This window comes from Montipora capricornis, chromosome 9, assembly GCF_036669925.1.
Source record: "Montipora capricornis isolate CH-2021 chromosome 9, ASM3666992v2, whole genome shotgun sequence".
NCBI lineage: Eukaryota > Metazoa > Cnidaria > Anthozoa > Scleractinia > Acroporidae > Montipora > Montipora capricornis.
Window position 1 is genome coordinate 44,846,342 of NC_090891.1, and position 22,500 is coordinate 44,868,841.

General features: G+C 40.0%; 2 protein-coding genes and 1 long non-coding RNA gene across 3 annotated transcripts in view; 1 reads left to right on the forward strand and 2 right to left on the reverse strand.

The window, feature by feature from the left end:
• The window catches only part of LOC138015368 (E3 ubiquitin-protein ligase TRIM71-like), a 3,740-nt gene extending 3,031 nt beyond the window's left edge, over window positions 1-709 (reverse strand). The window contains exon 1 of the mRNA XM_068862372.1: window positions 1-709. This exon is cut by the window's left edge and continues 3,031 nt beyond it. Within this exon, the coding sequence (XP_068718473.1) occupies window positions 1-614 (614 nt within the window). The 5' untranslated portion in view covers window positions 615-709.
• A 2,787-nt stretch (window positions 710-3,496) lies between these two features.
• Window positions 3,497-22,500, reverse strand: part of LOC138017052 (ATP-dependent DNA helicase DDX11-like) — a 28,556-nt gene continuing 9,552 nt past the window's right edge. Inside the window, exons 11-28 of the mRNA XM_068864261.1 lie at window positions 21,755-21,907; window positions 20,708-20,754; window positions 20,443-20,522; window positions 20,236-20,331; window positions 19,166-19,236; window positions 19,021-19,059; window positions 18,825-18,870; window positions 18,036-18,143; window positions 16,868-16,980; window positions 15,177-15,249; window positions 14,951-15,054; window positions 14,023-14,172; window positions 10,260-10,328; window positions 8,962-9,062; window positions 7,904-7,991; window positions 7,716-7,776; window positions 6,738-6,892; window positions 3,497-3,822 (exon numbers count right to left, since the gene is read on the reverse strand). Of these exons, the coding sequence (XP_068720362.1) occupies window positions 3,769-3,822; window positions 6,738-6,892; window positions 7,716-7,776; window positions 7,904-7,991; window positions 8,962-9,062; window positions 10,260-10,328; window positions 14,023-14,172; window positions 14,951-15,054; window positions 15,177-15,249; window positions 16,868-16,980; window positions 18,036-18,143; window positions 18,825-18,870; window positions 19,021-19,059; window positions 19,166-19,236; window positions 20,236-20,331; window positions 20,443-20,522; window positions 20,708-20,754; window positions 21,755-21,907 (1,608 nt within the window). The 3' untranslated portion in view covers window positions 3,497-3,768. The remainder of the gene's footprint in view (window positions 3,823-6,737; window positions 6,893-7,715; window positions 7,777-7,903; window positions 7,992-8,961; window positions 9,063-10,259; window positions 10,329-14,022; window positions 14,173-14,950; window positions 15,055-15,176; window positions 15,250-16,867; window positions 16,981-18,035; window positions 18,144-18,824; window positions 18,871-19,020; window positions 19,060-19,165; window positions 19,237-20,235; window positions 20,332-20,442; window positions 20,523-20,707; window positions 20,755-21,754; window positions 21,908-22,500) is intronic.
• Window positions 15,131-22,500, forward strand: part of LOC138017055 (uncharacterized) — a 12,609-nt gene continuing 5,239 nt past the window's right edge. Inside the window, exon 1 of the long non-coding RNA XR_011125920.1 lies at window positions 15,131-15,256. This is a non-coding gene — a long non-coding RNA (uncharacterized lncRNA). The remainder of the gene's footprint in view (window positions 15,257-22,500) is intronic.

Sequence of the window (22,500 nt, forward strand, 5' to 3'; positions counted from 1 at the left end):
TTTTCACCATTCGCAGCTTTCTCAAGTGATTTGACTTCGTGGGTCTCGTGTTCCGTGATGATACAAATCTGACATATACACATTTCGCATTCCGTGCAGTAAAACCTCGTTAGCTCTCGCTCGTGGTACTGCTGAGAGCAAACAGACTGTCTTTTCAACAACTTTTCGTAATCTTGAGCTTGGAATTGTTTCACTGGGGTGATCTTGTGTCCTTGAAAGACTGTGTCTTTAAACACTTCGTGAGCGTTTTTGCAGTCGCTGCACATCAGTTTCTCGCAACCAAAACAATAAGTTATTTCAGCAGTGGTCTTCTTGCAAATCCCACAACTGATCTCGCTTCCATCTCCAATCTGTCGGATGGCGAGAATGTTTAGCAAACTATTGTGGTGAAAACTTGTCGGTAGTTTGTCAAATCTGTTTTCCTCAGGGAGGGCAACTTCGGCTTGGCATTCGGGGCAGCGAAACTTCCCGCTTCTGGAACTTGTGCGTGCATGTCTCTCCAAACAATCACAGCAAAATGTATGCAAACAAGCTATCGTCTTTGGCTTTGTATAAGTATCCAGACAGATTGAACAAGTAACGTGCTTTGTAAGGTTTTTTATGAAAGACTCCATCGTTACCCGGAAGCGTTTCCAGAAGGCGAGAAGCTTTATTCACATTCATTTTTCTGGCCGCGCGAGAATGAGGCCTTTGATGGCAAAGACGAAGGAGGTTTGGCATAGAGGTAACTGCCAGCAATCTCGTCCCCAGAGCCAACGTGTCTTTTGGTCAGCGCCAAGACACGGAGCTCTGGAATAATCAAATTTCAAAACTGGGTTGATTGGCTAATTGATTCGTCAAACTGCTCATGCGTAAATTACCGAGTGTAAAATAGCTGGTAATTTACGAATATGGCGCAAAAATATCCAACTAAACTTATAAACACGAAGATTTGCCTCTGCTGTTGTAAACCCTCGAGTTCTAATGATCGCCCCATTTCGCTTTTCGGTGAAACCGGAACTCCTAAAATCTTGGAGTTCCGGAAATTGATTATTCCAGAGCTTCGTGTCTTGACGCTGACCGAAAGATACGTGGGCTCTGAGAACGAGATTGAACTGCCAGGGGATAGGTCTGGTAGAGGGGAGCCTGCACGTTTGTCATACGCCCGTTTTTGTTGCGCAAAGGCGTGTTCAGCTGGTGGAGTGTAACGAACAGAGATCAGAGCCAAGTCCACATCCTCAGCTGTAAAGAGGATGTGTTTTGCCGATTTGACGGCTGCTTCGGCGCAACCATTGGATTGAGACCAATAGGGCGAAGAAGTCACGTGGTTGAACTTGTATTTTGGGGGGGAACAGTGGTGTGGTGGTTTGGGTCAATGGTTTGTTTTGATGTCTTACGAAAGCAACAAACATACAATTAAATGCCGCCCTATTGACCAGTCGAGACTGTTGTTTACTGGTTCAAAGATTCATTGTTTTCTTGTTGTTTTTGTTCTATAGACGAAGACAACCCACAGCGCACAAGCTCGATCAACGCAACCGTTGCTCAGCTGAATGAGATGCTAACACCTGATCACGTGACATCGGGTCAACGCGAGAACGCAAAGGTCGATGAAGACTTGATTGACTCGCAAGCTCAAGTACAAGAATGGGTTGAATGGGATGACTTCCCTTCTTCAGAGGACCTAAGTACTTTTCTTGCTGATTTGCAAAGGGACGATACGAGTTGTCGCGTTCCCAGTGTCGTGTAGCTTGGCGTGGTACTGAGTCCTGGCGGACTCAGTACCACAGAACTAAAACGGTCGCTTGATTCAACAATCTTTATCCGACGATCAGGCCATTTACAGCAATGCAGTGAAAACTAAGAAAGGGAAATCATAACTTCTAAACAAAGGAACTAAATTAAAAATACTCCGCAAAAAAGGAAAGTTTTACAAAGTGGTGAAGTTTGACTTACGTCTGATCTGGTCTCCGAGGTTACAAGTTCTCCAATACTTGAAGGTCTCCAGTAAATTCTCCGAAGGAAATGTCTCCAAAGAAATACTTAGGTTGATGTTAATGCGAGACGGAGTAAGAATAACTGACCAAAAACGTGTTTAGAAGGCTAGATACTACACTAATCGCTGAATGACGTAACGGAAAAGAAAAGGGGAAAACGTCTTGTGCGGTTTGCCAAAAAGGATATCGACTAATTGGGGATAATCAAAGAAATCACAGATTGAATTGACAAGAAAAAACTAATTAATAGGCGATAAATGACGAAGTTCACGGGTTTCCTTTACACGAGTGGAAAGATTGGACACTACATGGTTGCCCCATTACTCAACCCCCTGAGGCACAAGATGGGGTGACGTCACAATCACTGACGAGAGAGAGAAAGGCAAATAGGCCTTTTGCAACTAACGATCACATGGTACAAGGCAAGTCAAGGTTGACTGGTTCAGATCTCTTTGTTTTAATGTCCCAGTGGGAGAATAATAATGAGCTTGCCCTCCAGCATGGCGGATTTTGTACCATGTGATCGTTAGTTGCAAAAGGCCTATTAACGAGTGGAGAATAGGGAGGGGTGCTATGAAGTATCCCCGCCCCACTCTCCGCTCGTTAATTTGCCTCCCGCTAGCTATGCAGATTAGTCTAAGATGGATATTTCGTCTGAAACTTGTCTAGATATAAATCCGGTGTTTAGACGAATTTGGGACCAAATTCGTCTTCGATTGATTCGTCTGTCAGCACGTCTGTAAGACGAATTGCAGACGAAATATGCGTCTTAGACGAGTTATTCGTCCCTGGTATGAATTCCGCCATTGTCGAAAATCGCACATTTGGTTGACTAAATGCACTGGCTGACGGTTTTTTCGAATGCTGTTAGTGTAAATAAAAGGCAGTCTATGATTGCGTGCGTCGTTTGCTTTTTGTTTTAAATAGAATATTACAGTTAAGAAAGCACTGTTGAGTCAAAAACGTCACGTGGCAAGACCGTTCACTGCGACATGCGAACAAAGATTTTCATACCTCTTTCAGTTTTCGTGTGAGCAGAGTTCTGAGTTGTTTATCGATCAGTGGGTCCACTAAACTGTGTTCAAATGTTCACTTTTTGCATTGCCGTCGCTTTTGTGCATTGTCAGAGAGCAACACAAACTAGAGCAAAGTGCAAAACAAATTATGATATTGACGATAATATTTTCGTCGCGGACTGCCACGTCGTGGGCGTGATTGACACAGCTGAATGTTATATTACGTGTGATCAATTATTGATCTTCCGTCAGAGAGAAATTTTTATCCTCTTTTTTCGCGAAACTCAAACGTCTCGAACTTCCACACTTCGAAGATCAAGTTGAGGGGATAGTCAACACCTTACGAGTCACGGGAAAGTTCCCCCCCCCCCCCTCCCCACAAGAGGCGTTCTATTAATAATTCTACTTGAGAAAGGGATGACTCCGAGGCCCGTATGAAAGATAGAGGCTCCATTTGATGGGCTCCTGCATGACACAGTGACTTCTGCCTTCCCAGACTAAGGGTCTATAAAGATGGTGACATTTTATTTCCTATCTCAGTGTACACCGAAAATTACAAAATTTTACCCAACTCAACCGACATCAATAATCCTCAAAAATAATAACAAGAATAAAAGCATAGCAAGCTCTGTGCCTGGCGCTCCCGGCTCCACTCATGCTTGAGATGTCGAGACATATTGTACAATGTACTTTTTAACGATCATGTTAAAATTATCATGCTGAAATAAATATAGAATTAACTCTTTGCTAAAGTAATTTTATTTTCAAGAATTCAGTTATTCTTCCTGCCCATTGATCGCACTGTTGGTTTGTCTCTTGTCCACGAAGAACTGGGAAAGAAAGATACCGAAATTAGCAAGGGGTTGACATTGCGCTTACGAATCAAATTTCACCGCGAAGAACATCCCGCAATCACGGCTTTAACCCTTTAAGCAGTTTAAGGCCCGAGGGGCCGCCATTGACGAGTAAAATCGTCTGGCGTTTAGACAGTGTAAAATCTACAAGTGGCCCCACTGGGAGTTAAAGGGTTAAACCAGGAGCCTACACTTCCAACACTAAGTCTACGTAAAGGCATTTTCATATAAGAAGTTATTTTTAGAAGAGTTCTTAAATAAGATTTGACTTGCACGAGTGACCATTCTCAATCCCACGGGTAATAATATCCCATGCAAGAGTTATGATAGCTGGCAAGGTCTACTGTAGTTTCGCGGGAAAATCAATCTAAAAATAACTCGGTCAAAACACCTTATTCCAAAAATGACCACCATTTGAGTATTCTTTTGTTTGCTTGCAAATTAGACCTTGTTGCTTTGTTCCAGGTTAAATAATCTTTTGAATTTTCAGCCTAAGAACGAGGCAACAAGGGCTAATTTGCAAGCAAACAAAAGAATACTAAAATGACGGCCATTTTGGAATAAGGTGTATAAAGACGCTGCATATGGCCTTTCTTTAACAGTTATATACCTGTATCTCACATCATTTTTTTAAAAACACTTTTCTCTCTTATGTATGAGGCGTTTGTTTGTGTAATTCTTGTTTGCGTAACTCTTGACAATTTCTAAGTGTCTTTTTGTTTACTTTGTTGTAAGAGCCAGTAGTAATGTCGCAGTGTAAGTGGCCCGCCCAGAATAGCGATGCTAACTGCGGGCCACCATGGCCTTGTTTGTATAATTATGATTTGTTTGTAAATAAAGTAAAGTAAAGTAAGTTCCACAAATACAATGAAGTTGTACGCTCCTAGTAATGGGCTTCTGGTTGAACACAACAAAACCCGGTAGTACGAGAAGTACAAGAGTTCGGTTCTGAACAAGAGCAACAAGGAAAGAGATTATGGCGATGGTAACTCGGGTATACTCGGAAAAATCCGAGAGCTCCTTTGCAGGAGTCGAACCTGCGACCTTCCGATTACAAGTTCGGATGCTCTACTGCTGAGCTACACGATAGTTGTGGTAGCTAGGACTCGGGTATACTCGGAAAAATCCGAGTGCTCCTTTGCAGGAGTCGAACCTACGACCTTCCGATTACTAGTTCGGATGCTCTACCGCTGACTCGGCAATTTTCCCGCCATACAGCTAAGACTATTTCTTTCATTTCAATAGCGGAAATGCACCATTGTTGGGACAATTGTCACCTGAACCAGCTTATAGCTCGGCTGAAGAGCATCCGAACCAGTAATCAGATGCATTCGGATTTTTTCCGAGTATACCCGAGTCACCAGCGAAATAATGCGGCCCTTCAAAATGTATGCATTAAAAACCTAATGCGTATGCTCAAAACAGAAATCTTGCGCTCGAAGAAAAACTCGTATTCGCTCATGTTGTTACTTTAACAGGCCCATTTTAGTTACGTTGCCAAAGGCTGCTCCCATTCCTTCTAAAAAATAACTTTAAACCAGAACAAGTTTTTATAATGTTTGCAATAAAATTTAATAAGCAACTTTCGCGATAGCGTCATTTGACTACAACTACCAGAATTCAGTTTGTTTTTCTTTTCTTATTTAAATGTTATAGTCCCAACGGGGTAAAATAACAACAGCTCTAGTTAGCACGAGACAAGCAAAACCTGTATGATTCTGGTAGTTGTAGTCATCATGCAAATGTCCTATTAAAAGTTTTACATCAAAAAAGTGTGTCAGAAAAAAATGAATTCTATGATCCGTTATCTTAACTTTCTAATTTCCAGGGCGCCGCCGTCTTGATCAGCTGTAACAGTTGCCCAGTTGTGCATGTTCTGACACAAGTAACTTTTGTATATTGTTCCTAAATCACAATTGGGCGACGGTAACACGTCACAATTATTCAAGATGGTGGCGCCCGGGAATTTGAAAACAGAAAAGGCGATTATCAAATTCATTTATTTCGGATACAAGCTCTTGGCGAACAAATTTGAAGTTTCCTTGTTTGAGTGGAGGTTCCCTCTTAGACAAACTATAAACGTGAAATGTGCAGCACGTTTTTTTGTAATCAACGCAACGGCTCTCAGGATTGGTCAAGATAATGTGGGACAAAAATAAATACGAAACAGAAGCGTAGCCCTTATCAAACACATCGAGATGCGTCCTGCATCGATCCAATGACAGTGGAGATTAATAAGAGCTGTGTGCTGCGTAGTAATTTTTCAAAATTTAAAAATTTTCACGTTTTCGAAGGACGTAAGTTTCCTTCGTGCACGTTCATTCAGGCGTCACGCAACACTCGCCCGACTTAAAGACTTAACACGATCCAGCAGGCTGTTTGCACATGGCTTTCTAAGGTCTATTTTGACGGCGACAAAAAAACATACAAAAACAAGAGTCGCCATAATGAAGGGATTAAGATGTTACCCACACCAGAAGTTCGTAACCCAGAAGTCTCGATCTGCGATGGAATGAGGTCCATAAGTTGGCGGTATTGTCTATTTTTAGAACGGCTCCTGCTAGATTTTTGCAGCAAAAAAAACGAGTGGCATTGCCGTCCGCTCACGATTTTGCATTCATCACGTGCAATCCCTCGTGCAGCCACTTGGTTACGGACCAATCAGGATAGCTGCGGTCATTATGCACAATCTGATTGGCCATTATTTGACGGGAGCTGTAGTCTAAATTTAAAAATACCGGAAACTGATGGGCCAAGGACAACTGAGAGAGATCGACACTTCCGGTTTATGGACTTCAGCCAATACCCAGTAATTACTGCTTTCCCATCCTCGTTCCCAGGGTTTCCATTGTCATTGACAAAGAGGCCCTGGGAACGAGTTTGCTGCTTACCTTGCGGATGGCAGCAAATGCAGATCCAAAGCGAGCGTGATGTTGTAGCCTGTTTGATATCCACTCTGGCAAATTTCTTTTTATTCTGACCGAACCATAACGTTGATCTAACAAAAGGATTGTGGCATAGTCTCCTCTGTGACGGATAGCTCTACCTGCAAATAAACAAACAGCAGGGAAAAAGGAGAAAAATCGCAGCTTCTTGCAGGAGTAGTTTGCATTGAGATCTAAAGGATTCCAAGAAATCCTACAAACATATAACCAATTGAACTTTCTAGTAGTTCTCAACACTTCACAGCTAACACAAGCTTTATTAGACAAAGAGCGCTTTCCATTTGGCGCGCCGGAGACTCAGTTGGTTGAGCACCGGCCGGACCAACACTTAAATACCCGAGGAGAAAGTGCTACCTTTGTAACTACATCTGCAAATGGTTGCACTTTCAAGTCTTCTCGGATAAGGACGATAAGCCGGAGGTCCCGTCTCACAACCCTTCAATGTTTGTAATCCTGTGGGACGTAAAAAGAACTCACATACTTGTCGCTAAGAGTAGGGCACGTAGTTCCCGTTGTTGTGGTCTGTCTTCTGTTGTGTATCATGGTTGGGAGGGTAAAAAAGGGGCCACAGTAATTGGCGCAAGCTGTTGTGGCGTTCTGACAGCTTGACTGGCAAAGTTAATAAAATAGAACTGACCGGCCAGAACGGGAATTTGGAAGGAACAACTCTACAACGCCTTCGAATTCAATGCAACACACTTCGAGGATGATATACACTCCTCCAGAAGAATGCGAGGGACCGTCGTGCAAGTGTTCCTTTAAATTGTTGCATTTCTTTGCAAACTGACGGGTCTGGCTGGCCATTTCTGACAAAAGGAAAGCGCCATCAGACTTCAATGTTGCATGAATAAGCAAAACTGACGGGTTTGGCAGGCCAGTTGTGACAAAAGAAAAGCGCCCAAAGTATCAATCTGCTCAAATTACCTATTGACTGGTTCACAGCTTTCATGCACAGGTTTTCGTAATGATTTTGTCCAGCTTTTGGCTAAAATAGAAGAAGCAACAAATGGTAGTAAGTTGTGTATATCTCTCAATAGTTCTATGGTAAAACAGACGAAACAACAGCAGCTTATATCATTGGATTTCCAAATGCACTTGTAAAGCAGTCTTACCCCTAAAGTGGAATCAAGATAGGTCATTTTTTCCCTTAATTCTGGTGAATAAATGTTTGGGTACGGAAGACCTACCATCACGACGCATCTAAATTGAAAAAAAAAAACAAGGTTTAACAAGTGTTTCGCGAATAAACAAAGCGTCATACAACATCGAATAAATTTACAATCAACTTGGCAACTTCGTTTCTCTTTTGAGAAAGACAAGCGTGCCGATTAATACAGGTCAAGTTCGCACAGGACAACCAACATAGAGTCTCTGAATGCATGAAAACGAGGCTGCTGATAAAAGACATTTTCCAGGAAATCTACAAGCACAAGTCTCAAATCGCTTTTGTTAGCATGTGCTGAACAAAATTACGCGCCCTAACGAATACACGAAAATCAGTAAAAAGAGGAAAGAAAAACGCATTAATTAAACTGCTTTCTCACTGTGCGTTTGAAAAAGTTCGTAAAGATCCCGTGACCTTTTGCGCAAATGTTATGCGTTGTTAAAGAAAGAAAACAGATAGCGCTGGGATCGAGATTTGCCCAACACATGAACCTGATCAAAAGGTTATTTTGCCAACATCATGGAGAAAGAAAATTTAAAACAATATAAATTCCCAATAACAACCTCTTACTAATTGGCCCGAGGTCGCGGCAGAACGTGCGCTCGGTCCATAAAAAAAACCGAGGAACAATATTTCACAGCACGGTCCTTAGCAATTCAGGTTAGCAAGTTGTTTATTATATGGCATCGTTTCTTTGACACTTCTCCGCTTGGTGAATGTTCGTGATTTTCGTCTTCCATCAGCGAACTTTGAACGATAACTTTCAGCACGTAAAACTAAATTCCGCTTGCTATTATTAGACTGTTATGATGAAAAAATTAAATTTCGCTTCTTAAAAACTATTTGTGTTTCGCTCAACTTCAATTTCCCGGGAGATGCAAGAGTACGGAAACGGACCGTTTCCATGGTAATGGTCCGTACTGTAAAATCCGGACTGAAACCAACCAATCAGAGTGCTTCATTTGACCTGAGAATTGCTTGCCATATAATAATTTCAAATCTCACCTTCCCAGTTCATCAGAAAAGTTAATACCCTCGCTCATCTTGCCGCCCACGACACAGAATAAAACTGCGCCATTGGGAGAGGAAGTGCTCAAAGCAGAATTCTATAGAGAATCAAAACAAGTCTTGATTAACAAAGTGGCTTCACTGCTGTGGTCGCGGGAAGATTTGTCATGTGATCCAACTGGCGCTGAATCACTTCACCTCAGCATGTCTGAATTTCCTTAATATGGCTTCAACTATTACTTTAAATGGGAAAAAATCTTCGCAATAATACAGAATATATGACAGGCTGAAGCCCTCCTGGTAATGGCCATTCTTAGTCGAGGTATTTTTTTCCTAAAGTGTTTTATTATATCTCTCAGCTAGTACGCGCGCTGTGTGTATTTAGATGGTTCTTTTGTTGTCATGGTAATTTATTGCGTCACATTAATATGTATTGTCGTTTCATGTGTTATGATAACATTGCCGTTCAATGAAACAGTGTTGTAGAGTTAAGGCATTCTCTCAAAAATGGTTAAAACCGGTGTGAGCCACCTTAAGACGTTGATTATCTCTATTCTGTTTAAGGTTGGGAGAAGAAAAAGGGGACACTTCGTGACGCTTATTGAAATCCTTGTGCATCTAAATTAGGAGTAGCCTCCTGCGCAGACACTCTCGTGACTCGTCACGCAATCTTTCTTCCTTAGGAAAGAAAAGATTGCGTAACGAGTCACAAGAATGTCTGCGCAGGAGGCTAAATTAGGAGCATTTCCGCACAAATTATTCCAAAAACCGTGATTCAAAGTGGCTCTAAAAAATGTCATTGACTGGATTACGAATCGCGAGCAACTACTTTTTTATAAGAATGATCGAGCAATAGAGGTTTTGCACGGCAGCCATGTTGCATGGCAGGAACAACAGATTCTTTTTCCTGAGGGAACAAATGTTCTTTCTTATGCAAAACATTTTCATTGTTTCTGCCATGCAACATGGCTGCCGTGCAAACCTCTATTGGACTAGTTTTGAGCAATAAGCTGAAGTTGCAAAGGAGGCCAGAGAAAAAACAGGCATGAACTCGATTGATAGCTCAGTCAGTAGATCAAGTCCTGCGCAATCGGTCTTGGGTTCGCATCGAGTTTAAGCCTGGATTTTTCTCGGGCTCAGTCCTTTGTATCTGCTTAAGTTGCTCTAGAAAGTCCGATGTCCTTTCCGACCTTCATTTCATTCTATTGGGCAGTTCAAATATAGGAAACTTGATAAAATTAAAGTAACAAATGGTTTTAAAAATTCTATTGAAATTTACGTCCTCCTGAGCCTACCTTAATGCAAGCTGCGTATGATGACAGAACGTGATCAAGCTGGTTAGCCTTTCTGGGTTCTCTAAACACCTGCTCGTCAAATAAAAGACAGGGCAGTTCATTATGAGATAATATTCTTTCGATTGATACTCGGATGAACTCGGAAAAAGTCCGAGTGCTCAATTGCAGGGCTCGGATCCACGATCTACCGATTACCACCCCGGAAGTTTCGGATGCTCTACCACTGAGCCATAGGAGACTTACGGGATAGGTTCAGGGGACACTTGTCCCGTCTCTATAGGATTGGAATTATGGTGCATTGTCGCCATTGTAACACTGTCACAGGAACATGATTTCGATAAAATTGCACTGCTATCATTACCACATATAAGAATCTTCGAAAGAATTATTGGAGAAGCAATTAAGATAACCGCTAACAAGACGCAAGGCGCTGCCGGCCCCTCGGGAGTTGATGCCTATGCATGGCGCCGTTTCTGCTCTTCTTATAAGAGTGCTTCGGTGGATCTGTGCAAACGCACTAGCTGGAATAGCAAGACGCCTGCGCACCTCGATTGTTCGTCCGGAAAGTTTATCAGCATTTGTGGCGTGCAGATTAATACCGTGGCATTCAACAAAAAACCCGGGAGTACGTCCAATCGGCGTGGCGAGGTCCCACGGCGTACAATCATGCCATGAAAGAGATTATGTCATCAGAGGAAACAGAAGCAGTATTACTGGTAGATGCCAATAATGCGTTTAACACAATAAATCGACCAGCTGCGCTGCACAACATCGGAGTGATTTGTCCTGCAATATCGACAGTGCTGAGAAATACCTATCAAATCTCAGTAAGGTTATTTGTAACTGGAGGAGAAGAAATTGAATCATCGGAAGGAATCACTCAGGAGCATCCCCTTGCGATGACAATGTATGCTCTCGCAGCAACACCTTGAATTCGAAGACTAAGGTCCGATGAGCGGAGAGTAAAACAAGTCTGGTTTGCCGATGATTCTACCGGTGGTGGCAAGATTAATCCACTAAGAAGATGGTGGCAGTGTCTATTAACTGCAGGCCCACAGATGGGATACCATCCAAATGCAAGTAAAACAGACCACGCCATGACATGCCCCTATGGTGGACTACCAATTGCAAGGCATAATGAGATCAGAGATATAACCGCCCAGTGGCTGAGGGAAGTATGTACAGATGTGGAAAAAGAACCACAGGTGCAATCACTTTCATGCGAAATCATAACTACCACGCACGGCCAACAAGCAAGATGATGCAAGGTTAGATATTAGAGCAAAGGGATTCTGGAGTCGACAACAAGATGCAATTTTTGACGTTAGGGTTTTTCACTCGAACGCATCGAGCTACCGAAGTAGCAATATCCCAGCACTCTATAGATAACACGAGATGGCGAAGAAGAGGGAGTATGATGACAGGATAAGTGAAATCGAATATGCTGTATTCACTCCACTTGTGTTTTCAACAACGGGACGAATGTGGAAAGAGACAACTGTTGCATACAAACGCCTAGCCGAGCTACTTGCACAGAAGCGAAAATCAATAATAATAATAATAATATTATTATTATTATTATTTTATTATTACTTTATTATTATTATTATTATTATTATTATTATTATTATTATTATTAACCAAGGCTTTGAAGCAGCACGAAGTAGGATATTAGAGAGCTTTAGATTCTAGGACGAGAACGACTACGAGTACGAGATTTTCTCATAGAACAACAGTGAGCGCGCGCAAACCAGCGTCATTTTGGCGGGAAAAACGTGATAACGTCGTCATTTTAGAACGAGGTTTTGCGAAAACGTTGTCGTGTCAAAACAAGTCAACAACAGGGAAGCAGTTTTGCATTTTTTTTATCAGCAAAAGGGTTAAGTTACCAGTAATAAGAATAACTGAGCAACCTACACTGCTAACAAAGAGTAAGATTAATCGTCCGGGTTATAAATGTTCTGAGTATTTTCGCTAAAAACGGGCAGTCAAATCTCGTACTCGTTCTCGTCCTCGTCCTAAAATCTAAAGCTCTCTATTGCCTTGATGAACCACACGGTGTTTTTGAATTTCATTTTTAACAAAGCCAAGACATATTTCGGATGAGACATCAACCATCGTCAGTTGTACAGTGAGAAATAAAATGAAAATATGCAATAAATAGAGAAACAAAGTGAGATATTAACGAGAATAATTAAGGCTGAAGGCGCGAACCAAAAAAAAAGAGTAAAACTATTTAAGGACGTTCGCGCCCAAAATGTCCCGACGTACAGATTTTTTTCAAACTTGCCACGTAGAAAGGTAATGATCTACTTTTGCCAAAAAGGCAAAAAATGGAGGGGTCACCGTGCTCGTTTTCGAGATCATGAGGTGCACTTTTAGAAGATTGCGTTACTTTAAGACGATCTTAGCTTACAACTGTCAGCTAAAGCTACATTAGTGAAATTTAGATCAGGTAAACGTACTCAATTCAATTAACTAATATACCTAAATTAACCTTTGCAGCTTATGTCTTTTTCTGAGGTAAAATAGACCTTGAAAAACGATACATATTAGTCTAAGAAAGAAAACTTCGGTCGCACGAAAGCATAAAAGGCGAAACATTTGTAACTTCTCACGCACAGATTTTTTTTGTTTTTTCTTAAAATGGACAAAATCAGAAAAGGAAGTGATCTACGGAAAGAAAAATAGGCGATGGTATATTCGCATTGTCACGTCATTGCGTGACATTCCCGAGAAGACCGGGGTCCACAGCTATCCCATGATGCCACACGCTTTCACGTTTGATTTTTGTGGAAAATGTTTGCGCCTTTAGAATCGTGTTTACCTTCGTGGTCTGCTATAAATGACGTGTGCGTGACATGCGCGAAAAAACGCGCAGTATCAATGGGCGCGAACGTCCTTAAGCTAAGAAAGGAGACTAATTGGTATGAAGGGGAAAATTAAGATGTTTGACCTAGGAATTTAAAGACGGCTGCTCCCAAAGGTTCTGAAAAATTGTCGCTCCCTTTGCTCATAAGATTGTTTCAAAATTCTCGACTCTGCTTCCACAAGCTTCCAATAGATCTCTTTACAGTTGTCTGCTTAGTTACCTGGCCCTTAAATGAAAGTGAGGCTGGTGTTGACCTTCCTATGATACAGACCTCCCTCCTTTTGTTATTTTAAGCTATCGAAAACGCTGTGATCTTCGCCCGCGGAGCAACGAATAAGCTTCGGAAAGCTTTCCGAACAAGGCACGAAGTAAAAGAAGTGCCGAGTAAAAGAAGAGGAACCTTGCCACAGTACTTTGGTCTGCGGTATGTGCAAAAAAAGATGGCGGAAACCGTGCAAGAGGAGTTCGCGAGAGACAAGATCGGGGGATATAGAAGGATATGGAATACGAAAATGTTCGCAATTCAGTATGATTTCATTTTTGCAATCTTTATTGTACAAAGTAAACACATTTTGGAATTAACGAGGTGAGATTTTGTGTTGTACTATCCAGCAAAACTCCTCTGCACCCTGAGGTGTCTACCTCTCCGCAAGCCTTAGATTAGAATATAAGGATACACGAGTAAAAGAAAATTTCCCTACGTTACATGTTAAAGGAAACATATCATTCTACCCAATTTCACTCCTCAATTGTTATCTTTCTTTTCTTCTACTTCTTACCCTTTACATGCAGCAATGTTTAAAAACTTGTGCTTCTCCGCAAAGTTTGTATTATTTTCACAAAAGCGTTGCATAATGCACGGTATGAAAAACTGTCATAATTATTGCCTACCTTCTTTCGTGCATTCATTTTCTCAAGTAGGCCTGTTTTTTGCCAGTGTAAGTACACTTTATCCTCATAATCATACGAAGAGAAAAAGCACACCACTCCACCAGACACCACTGCAAAAATGTTGATGAGAAGTCGGCCTAATTCGTCCTTCTACAAAAAAAAAAAGATAAAACCTATAAACCAAAGTAACATCCGTTGGGGAAAAAATTCGTTAATCAGCCAGCCTGCCCACCAGCCAACATTTTAAAATAGAAAATGCTCATCAATTTTGTTTTCGCAAGAAGAGTAAAAACACCATATTTAGTGGCTCCGCTCCCATAATTATTAAAAAATAAAGAAATAAGAGAGGAAAAAAAAAACAGGGCAACGTTCGACTATCTTGATCGGGCTGTGAACGCTCGCCTATTCACAGGTGCGATCCCACTACTGTTTGACGCGGGAGCTTTTGCCTGCTGTGTTTCCACCCTGGGCCGTTTCGCTCCTCTTTAACCAACCTGGAGAGCGCAGATTCCTCCATGTTCCCCATATTGACGCCGAACTTAGCGTGGACACCCGATCTACATAGGACAACCGCCCCCAGGAATCCCGATCTCAAGCCATTCAAACACCCCAGCCTCCAAGTAGCTAGATTACAGGCGTGCGCCACAACGCCCGGCTGGTAAGTCAACGGTAAAATTAAATTACTGATTTCTTTCAGTCACATGATGAACCGGAAGAAAAACCATCAATAATCCTTCCGGTTGACTTTGAAACAAAATGGCGGACAGAGTGAGAAGAAATGACTTTCCGCTGGCTACTTTCTTCAAAAAAACTGGCAAGAAGCACAATCTGAATTTCGATTTAACATGAAAGGACCCGAAACTGCAATATTTGTTTGAAAACGATCCTTTTTTTCGGCGTTATTTTCCGTTCTCTCGGCAACTTTTACCAATTCACTGCAGTCTCTAGATTGGAAGGTAAAGTCAAGTTCTTTGCCGGAAGGTCCTCTATCCAGTGCCACTGCCAATAAATGTTCAGCTGGGATAACATGACCTGTAAAATAAAGTAAAAAGCTCAGATGGAGGGCCGCTGGCAAGGTCATTTGGCCTCAGTATCACAAAAAATGCGCACAAGGAAAACGAGGGAGATCGACAACAGATAAAAGAAGTCTTTACCGCAGGAGAACTCTGCGATGTTTTCATTAGGAAGACCAGCACAAGTGAATAACTGATCCTTGAAATCTGACATCTGAAAGGTAAAGATGTAATCATACTTGATTAGGAAATGACTAGTTGATCAGCTTTCTCCATCGCATTGGTGGTTTGACTGATCATACATCCACGAAAATAAATGAAATGTCTTGAATAAGCCATGTATTTTCAGCTCCATGTCAGCAAAGAAGCCTGTGTGCATTATTACCGGTAAACAGGTCAGGAGACCTGGTTGTGTCATCGTCATCATCATCGTAATTATTATGACATCATCATATGAGGATGATGGAGGATGATGACAGTGATGATGTAAATGACCTTTTCAGTTTAGAATTTGCTGCTTGGCTTGTGGAAATGCTTTTTTTTTTTTTTTGGTATTTTATTACTTTTTGTACATTACCCACAATAAATATATGTAATGTATATACTTTTCAACATAAGGCAAGCTTTGCTGGAGTAAATAGTTTTGAGATATGGCAGCAAAGAGAATGAACCTCCCAGCTTCAGTCATATGGGAGAATCTTTGCGATGTCATTGTTGACACTTTATCTTAATAAGAGAACAAATGGGAGCTGCTTCAAGGATAAATGGGTTAACAACATTTAGGTCTAACACTCCAAATTTATGTCCCCTTTAACCTGTTTAGTCTTGAGAGTGATACTTATAGATTTTACTCCGTCTAACACCAGATGATCTTACTCGCCAATGGGCGCCGCTTCAAGGATGAATGGGTTAACAACATTTAGGTTTGGCACTCCAAAAATTAATTATGTCTCCTTTAACCTGTTCAGTCCTGAGAGTGCCAACTTATAGATTTTACCGTGTTTCACATCAAACGATTTTACTCGTTAATGGGGGCTGTTTCAGGGATGATTGGGTTAAGGAACTTGAGAAACAATACTTTAAATAATGAGCAAATACTAGCCACGCGGGATATTATTAACTGTCAAGAATTGGAATTTAGATGGAAATCGGTGGGAGTTTACTCTAGTATAGGATAGCAAAATTCAGCTGAACTAGCTCTGGTATACATGTTGGCTAAGGGTTCCAGGGTCCCAACGGCACCGTGACATCCCCACCCAGCAATTCCTTAAGTGTCCCCCCCCCCCCACCCCCCACCGGACTAGCCATCAAGTTCGACTAACCAGTTGACAAACTCTTGAGTAGAAATGGTGGTAATTACTGGCATACATGTACATTCTGTCTAAAATGTATAAATGTAGAATTTTTTGTATAACAGCCTTCATTTAAGATTCCCTATTACATCAGGATAAACTTTCAGAGATCAACATTAATTAATCCATTGACTCCTGAGGGTTCCTCACGGACGAGTAAAATCGTCTGGCGTTAGCCAATTTACTGGTTTAGGCCGGTTTAGGAGTGAATGGGACAGTTTTTCAGTGAGTGATTAACCCATTGACTCCTGGGGGTTCCCCATTGACAAGTAAAATCATATGGCTGGTTTAGGACGGTTTAGGACGGTTTAGGAGTGAATCAATGGGTCGATGATACACACTTTTATTATTCACTGCAGATTTCATGGCTGCATGGAATGCATGAAATGGTTGCATGTGCTAATAAGGCAAAGATACCCCAACTAACTGCAGTTGAATACATTAGCTAAAACATGAATAAAAACTAGATCTCATCCTCACAGGTTGCATTGTTCCTCCAGCAACAACAACTGCTCTGGCTTCTTTCACAATGTTGGTAAAATGAACAGCTGGATTTAAGAGAAGAAACTTAAGACTCGAAGTACTAAGTCGGCCTGTAGAGTTAAAAAAAATCACAGTTTTTTAAGAAAGTTGAGTGAGAGCATAAAATAATGAGAAGTGAAGAGCAGCATACTGAATTTCATGACACAGAAGTTTTTTCATAAACAGAACTTTATTTTATTCTTAAAAATATATTATCATTTTTCAAAATTTTAATTGTTGCAGGTTTCTTTCTGTTTGTAGCCAAACAGACGTGTTGAATTCTATTTCTTGTACCGTTTCTCCTTAAGAAGTCATTTACATTGTGTAACAATGTCCAGAAATGTGTCTGCTTAGATGCACACTGAACTTTGATAAACAATTCTCAAGATTCACCTCTGAGTTTAAAGCCAAGTAACAACTTTGTACAAAGATAAAGTTAATCTAACTAAAGGACTACTTGAACTAGTTTAGGGTTTTCTGTTAGGGTCTTTGGAAATAAACTTGCCAAACATAAAAGTGGAACAAAATTCTACCCAGCCTTTTTTAATAATATAGTAATTAGTGATTGAATACATGTCAATACATCTCAATAATTTATTGAGTATCTCTGTTGTTGCCTTGACTCCTTGTAAACATACCAATTTTTTTTACCAATAATTTGGTTAATTTCCACGACTGTGTAAATTTGTGATTTTATTACAACTTCTTTGTAGGTATGTCTTTTCCAGGTAATGTGTATAGGAAGTTGTATGATCGACATGAGTGCATTTCGTGATTTATGGAAACGATTGATATTTTGGAAGTTCTCAAATTGCACATGCCTACAGCTCATACCATTTGAGAACTTTCACAACATCACGAATGAACGTAAATCAGGAAATGCAAGTTCATACGTTTGTTTATTACAATATTATTATACTCAACAAAATTACTCCATCACTGTGTTTCCATAGCAACTTCCATCTTGCACTCTATAACCTATTTAATTTATGTATTCATCATTGACCAATCAGAAATGTAACATTCTGTTGATTATAATGAGGGGTTGTGATGTAAGTGAAGTATTGTCAACTCTAATGCAAGCCACGCGTAATGTAATTCAAGTAATGTACAAAACGTTCTTCACCTTGTTTGTTTACTACAACCCTTCCATCTTTGTCAGCATTAGTGAGTGCATCCAAAAAGCTCTCAATAATTTGCAGAGGTGAACTGCTACTCTGGTTTGCCTCTTCCGCTGAGAACCCCATGTTGAGAAACAAAATAGTTCGTGAAGGCTTATTAGAAGATTATCAATGTTTTTAACCCCAACATGCACCCTGTCCAAATCATTCAATGCTCAATTTTGTCTAATGTAATCTTCAATGCTCACTGGCAAAATTCTTGACTCAATTTTGTCTATAAGCCTTGAAACTAGGTAATCACAATAATCCAGTTTATGTCATTGGGTTATTTTTAAGGAAGGGTTTTATAATGTTACTGTTCAAAGATGTTACTGATTAAAGATGAAAGATTAAAGATGAAAGAGAGAATTAATCCTTGCACTTATCTCAGGACAATATTATTTTAAGCAATTGTCTCTGATTATAGACACCTAAAAACTTCAGGTACCTTCAACGGGATTTGAACCCATGACCTCTGCGATGCAGGTGCAGTGCTCTAACAAACTGAGCTACGAGACCACTCAGCTGGGATTAGGTCAAATCGATGGGCTCATGTGTGCTTGTGATTACTTTATAGTTATGGAGTGAGAATTAGGAGAATACTTTGTAACATTTATTGCTAATATGTTTCAAGACACAAGTGATTATAAAGGGTGAAAACACCTTGCATAGCTTGTGAAAGTTGGCATGTTTTTATATAACATGCAATCACTGCAATCCTGGACAGGTATAAAATGTGGGGCAATGACACTAACCTGAATTAATCTGCACTGATTGATACTTGTCGATAAATCCATTTAGCTATAAAAAGATGAGACAATTTTTTTATAAGAAACCAACAAAATTAATAACATTTGGATTGAAAGGGGTGGCCTGAGGTTGACCTGAATCCTCTCTCAACCAGGTTCTTAACCTTCACAAACAGAATAAATTCACCTTGAAATAATGTACCTTTTTAGAAATCATGCTCCTCTCACAGTACTTTTTTATCTGGATGAATGAGAAAGTTAGAGAAACATTCTTAATTAACCTGTGGAAACAATTTCAGTTACATTGTAAATTTTGAATTTCTATTATTCTTTATTATTCATCTCACCTTAAAAAGGTTGACATTGTCCATTTTCACAGAAAATAAGAAGTCATTGATCGTTTTTAGCTTTACGTCCCCTGTATAGACAAAACAGAGATGTACTGAAAAAGTGCAAGTCAGGTCTGAGAATATATAGCTTAGCTGCTGCCCGGGTTTGAAAGGAAGAACATCTAGTAAGAAAACACTCCATAGAAGTATGTGAACTGAAAGTTATCATTAGATTATTAAGTTAGTTTTAGCTCGTTGCTTTGACAGAGCTTGAGCGCAGTTGTGGTTAGGTTTCTTTCACGGACCATGTGCATTTATTTGTATAATCGTTTGACTATCATGTTCAATACTACTTCATTTCTTTTGTAGTTTACTGATTAATATTATTAATCACTGAATTGTAAATAGCAAACAATGTCTAATGTATACAACTTTGATTTTAGATCAAATAAATTTACTCTTAGTAATACAATAATAATTATTGTAATTGCAATTATTGCAAGTTATTCTTAGGTTTGGAGTCCTTGTTTTTTAACTGAATAATGGACAACCCAAACCCTTGATTGGTTGACAAAATACACCCAAGCTTGAATTTTTGGCAGTGAATTTTAGGGGGTATTTGCGTGAGACCGGGATGAACTCAGACCGGTATGAAATGCTTGGTGCCTGGTTTGGGATGAAATAATATCTTTTGTCAAATCAATATATCGCTGACCCAAAAGCATACAGGCTTGAAATTTCTGGACCCTGTCTGAGATTTGTTGTCATTTACATTGAGAACGGTATAAACTCAGGCTGGTACGATAATTTCTTGTCTCTGTCCAGCAACTGGGACAAAGTCAGACCAGTCTGGGTTCATTAATTGTCAGGCCTGTCTCACGTAAACACATAAAAAGAAATGTATGGAGGCTGGTACGAACGCATGCCAGTCTGAATTCATCCCAGTCTCATGTAAATACCCCCTTAGAGATACTCAGGGAAGGTGGTGGCCTGTGTTTTCATGGCAAGAAAGAATGAGATTTTTGGCTCATAGGTCAGAGTTTGCAAAGCACTCCTGAATAATGACATTCTTTGATTTCTGAAATAACCTTGTATGCTTCCTTCTTTTGGTCCAGTGAGTGCACCATTTTCAGCAGTAGCAGATGATGACATGGCAGAATTAATACGTTTTTCCTTTCCTGTTCCTGGTATGCGAAGAATTTAAGAACACACCAAATGAGAGAAAGAATCTCTGATTTTACCAGTACAAATTTGAATTAATGAATTTGTTCAAAGAAAGCAGAAGATCAACTTACCACCCAAACAGTTTAAAAAGCATGTAAGAATGTAGAGGAGTTGCTGAATGTAGAGTAAATTCTTTGCTTTTAACCTTGACCTATACATTTCAAATATTATGGGAAAAAACATTTTAAATTATAGGTAAAAGAAACACCTCTTCTTACTTTGCCCAATACTAGATGTAATGTGACCGTACAAACAGAAACTTAATTCACATGACTGTCGGTAGTATACTGACATGAGAAAGGATACCAAAACAACATTTCATTTTCAAGATATTACCTGTAGCGATCCTGATATTGTGTTAGTTGAGCATGGGCACATGAAATCTGTAACAGAATAGAATCTGATTTAGACTCACTATAATTATTTCAATCTGTAATTATTGAGAAAGGATATACCAACACGGACTAATACAGCTTATATAACATATCAGAACATCAAAGTAGTGTTTCTATGGTAGCTAATAGGGAGTTCAAGCATGTGATGTTTTTGAGCTGCAGACAGCAACCGGAAGTGGCTGTTCTCCACTTTAACTGACCTTTCCTCCATTAGAGATGATTCGGTTACAAATCTGGGTACACTACTGCCCTGGTTTGCAAAATGTTCATTTCCAGTTTCCATCTGCTGGTCAAAAAACTCCTTAATGACATATTCCAGAACACACCCCTAAGTTGGTGACCCATTTTACACAGTGAGAAAGTATTCATCACTGACTTTGCAAAGTAAGGCAAAATTCACTGGACCCAGTAGAAATTACAATAAAAAATTAATGTTAAACAGCCGAGGACTGTTTGAAAAAACACACACTACAGTTTTTCTCTAGACTAGTTTTTTTTCCGAATGTAAAATAAGGATAGACACTTACTTAGTCTACTTACTTTCAAAAGAACTCCACCAACGGTCACCAAGCAAACTTCTGTGACAAATATTTCACACACTTGTTCCTTTTGTTTCTTGTTTTTAAGTTGACATGATTTTGACTCATCAACCAGTCATGCCAAAACGCAGACTGCAGACCGTGCAGACCGTGCAGACCAGGGGTAAAAATTAATATGGTGTTACTCTCAATATTATTGAGAGCTAACTGTAAACAGGCTTACCTGAATTTTATTTAGGCCTAATTAGGTTAAACCATATTGATATTCAGGCCAACCTAATTTTCATTTTACAGACGGTCCCCAGATGCACAGTCTGCAGTCTGCGTTTTTCAGTGTCCCTTCATCAACCGGGGTGAGCAGCTTGGGTAAGGTGTATGGGACTTTCAAATGCCCACTCAAAGAACCTTTCATTAGCCACCATAAAAAGGCTTTCTAATTATCTGCATACCTGGTAAGCAGTGATTTCCACACTGTAGACACTGCTGATTGTGTCAATTAAATTGTGTGCTTCATCTATAATAACCACATTGCCATTAAGTTTAATTCCACAAGCCTCTCTTGTGGACTTGTGAAGAAGAATGTTGTATGGTAAAACCACCAGCTACAAAGAGACCAAAATTGCACACAAAATTATAATAGTACAGCTGCCATGATATTATTAAAAGCTCTCACCTTACTTCAAGAGAGTTGCATACTAAAAACTCCTCATTAGCTTCATCTCTTGATACATTTGTAGTTATGAATGCCACATGTTATCCTTGTCATCAATAACACCTGAGCGTGACATATACCAGCACAAGTCGCTATTTACATGGATTGGACATAAATTACTAAACACCGAAACAGCGAAACGAAGCACCAAAACACCATGTATGACCCCACCATACATTGAATACTAACCGACAAAGGTTGGATTTGAGATTAAACATCGTTTTAGGCCACAAAAGTTATTGCTCCTAATCTCAATGTGAATCCTAATCTTAATCTCAATGAATTAGGAGCAATAACGTTTTAGGCTTAATTAGACCTACAACGATTTTGAATCTCAAATCCAATCTTTGTCGGTTAGTATTCAATGTACATTAATTTGTATTGTGGGGTCATACATGGTGTTTAGTGTTTCGTTTCACTGTTTCAGTGTTTCGCTGTTTCATGGTTTAGTAATGCATGGAACTAAATGTAATTCTCACAGCC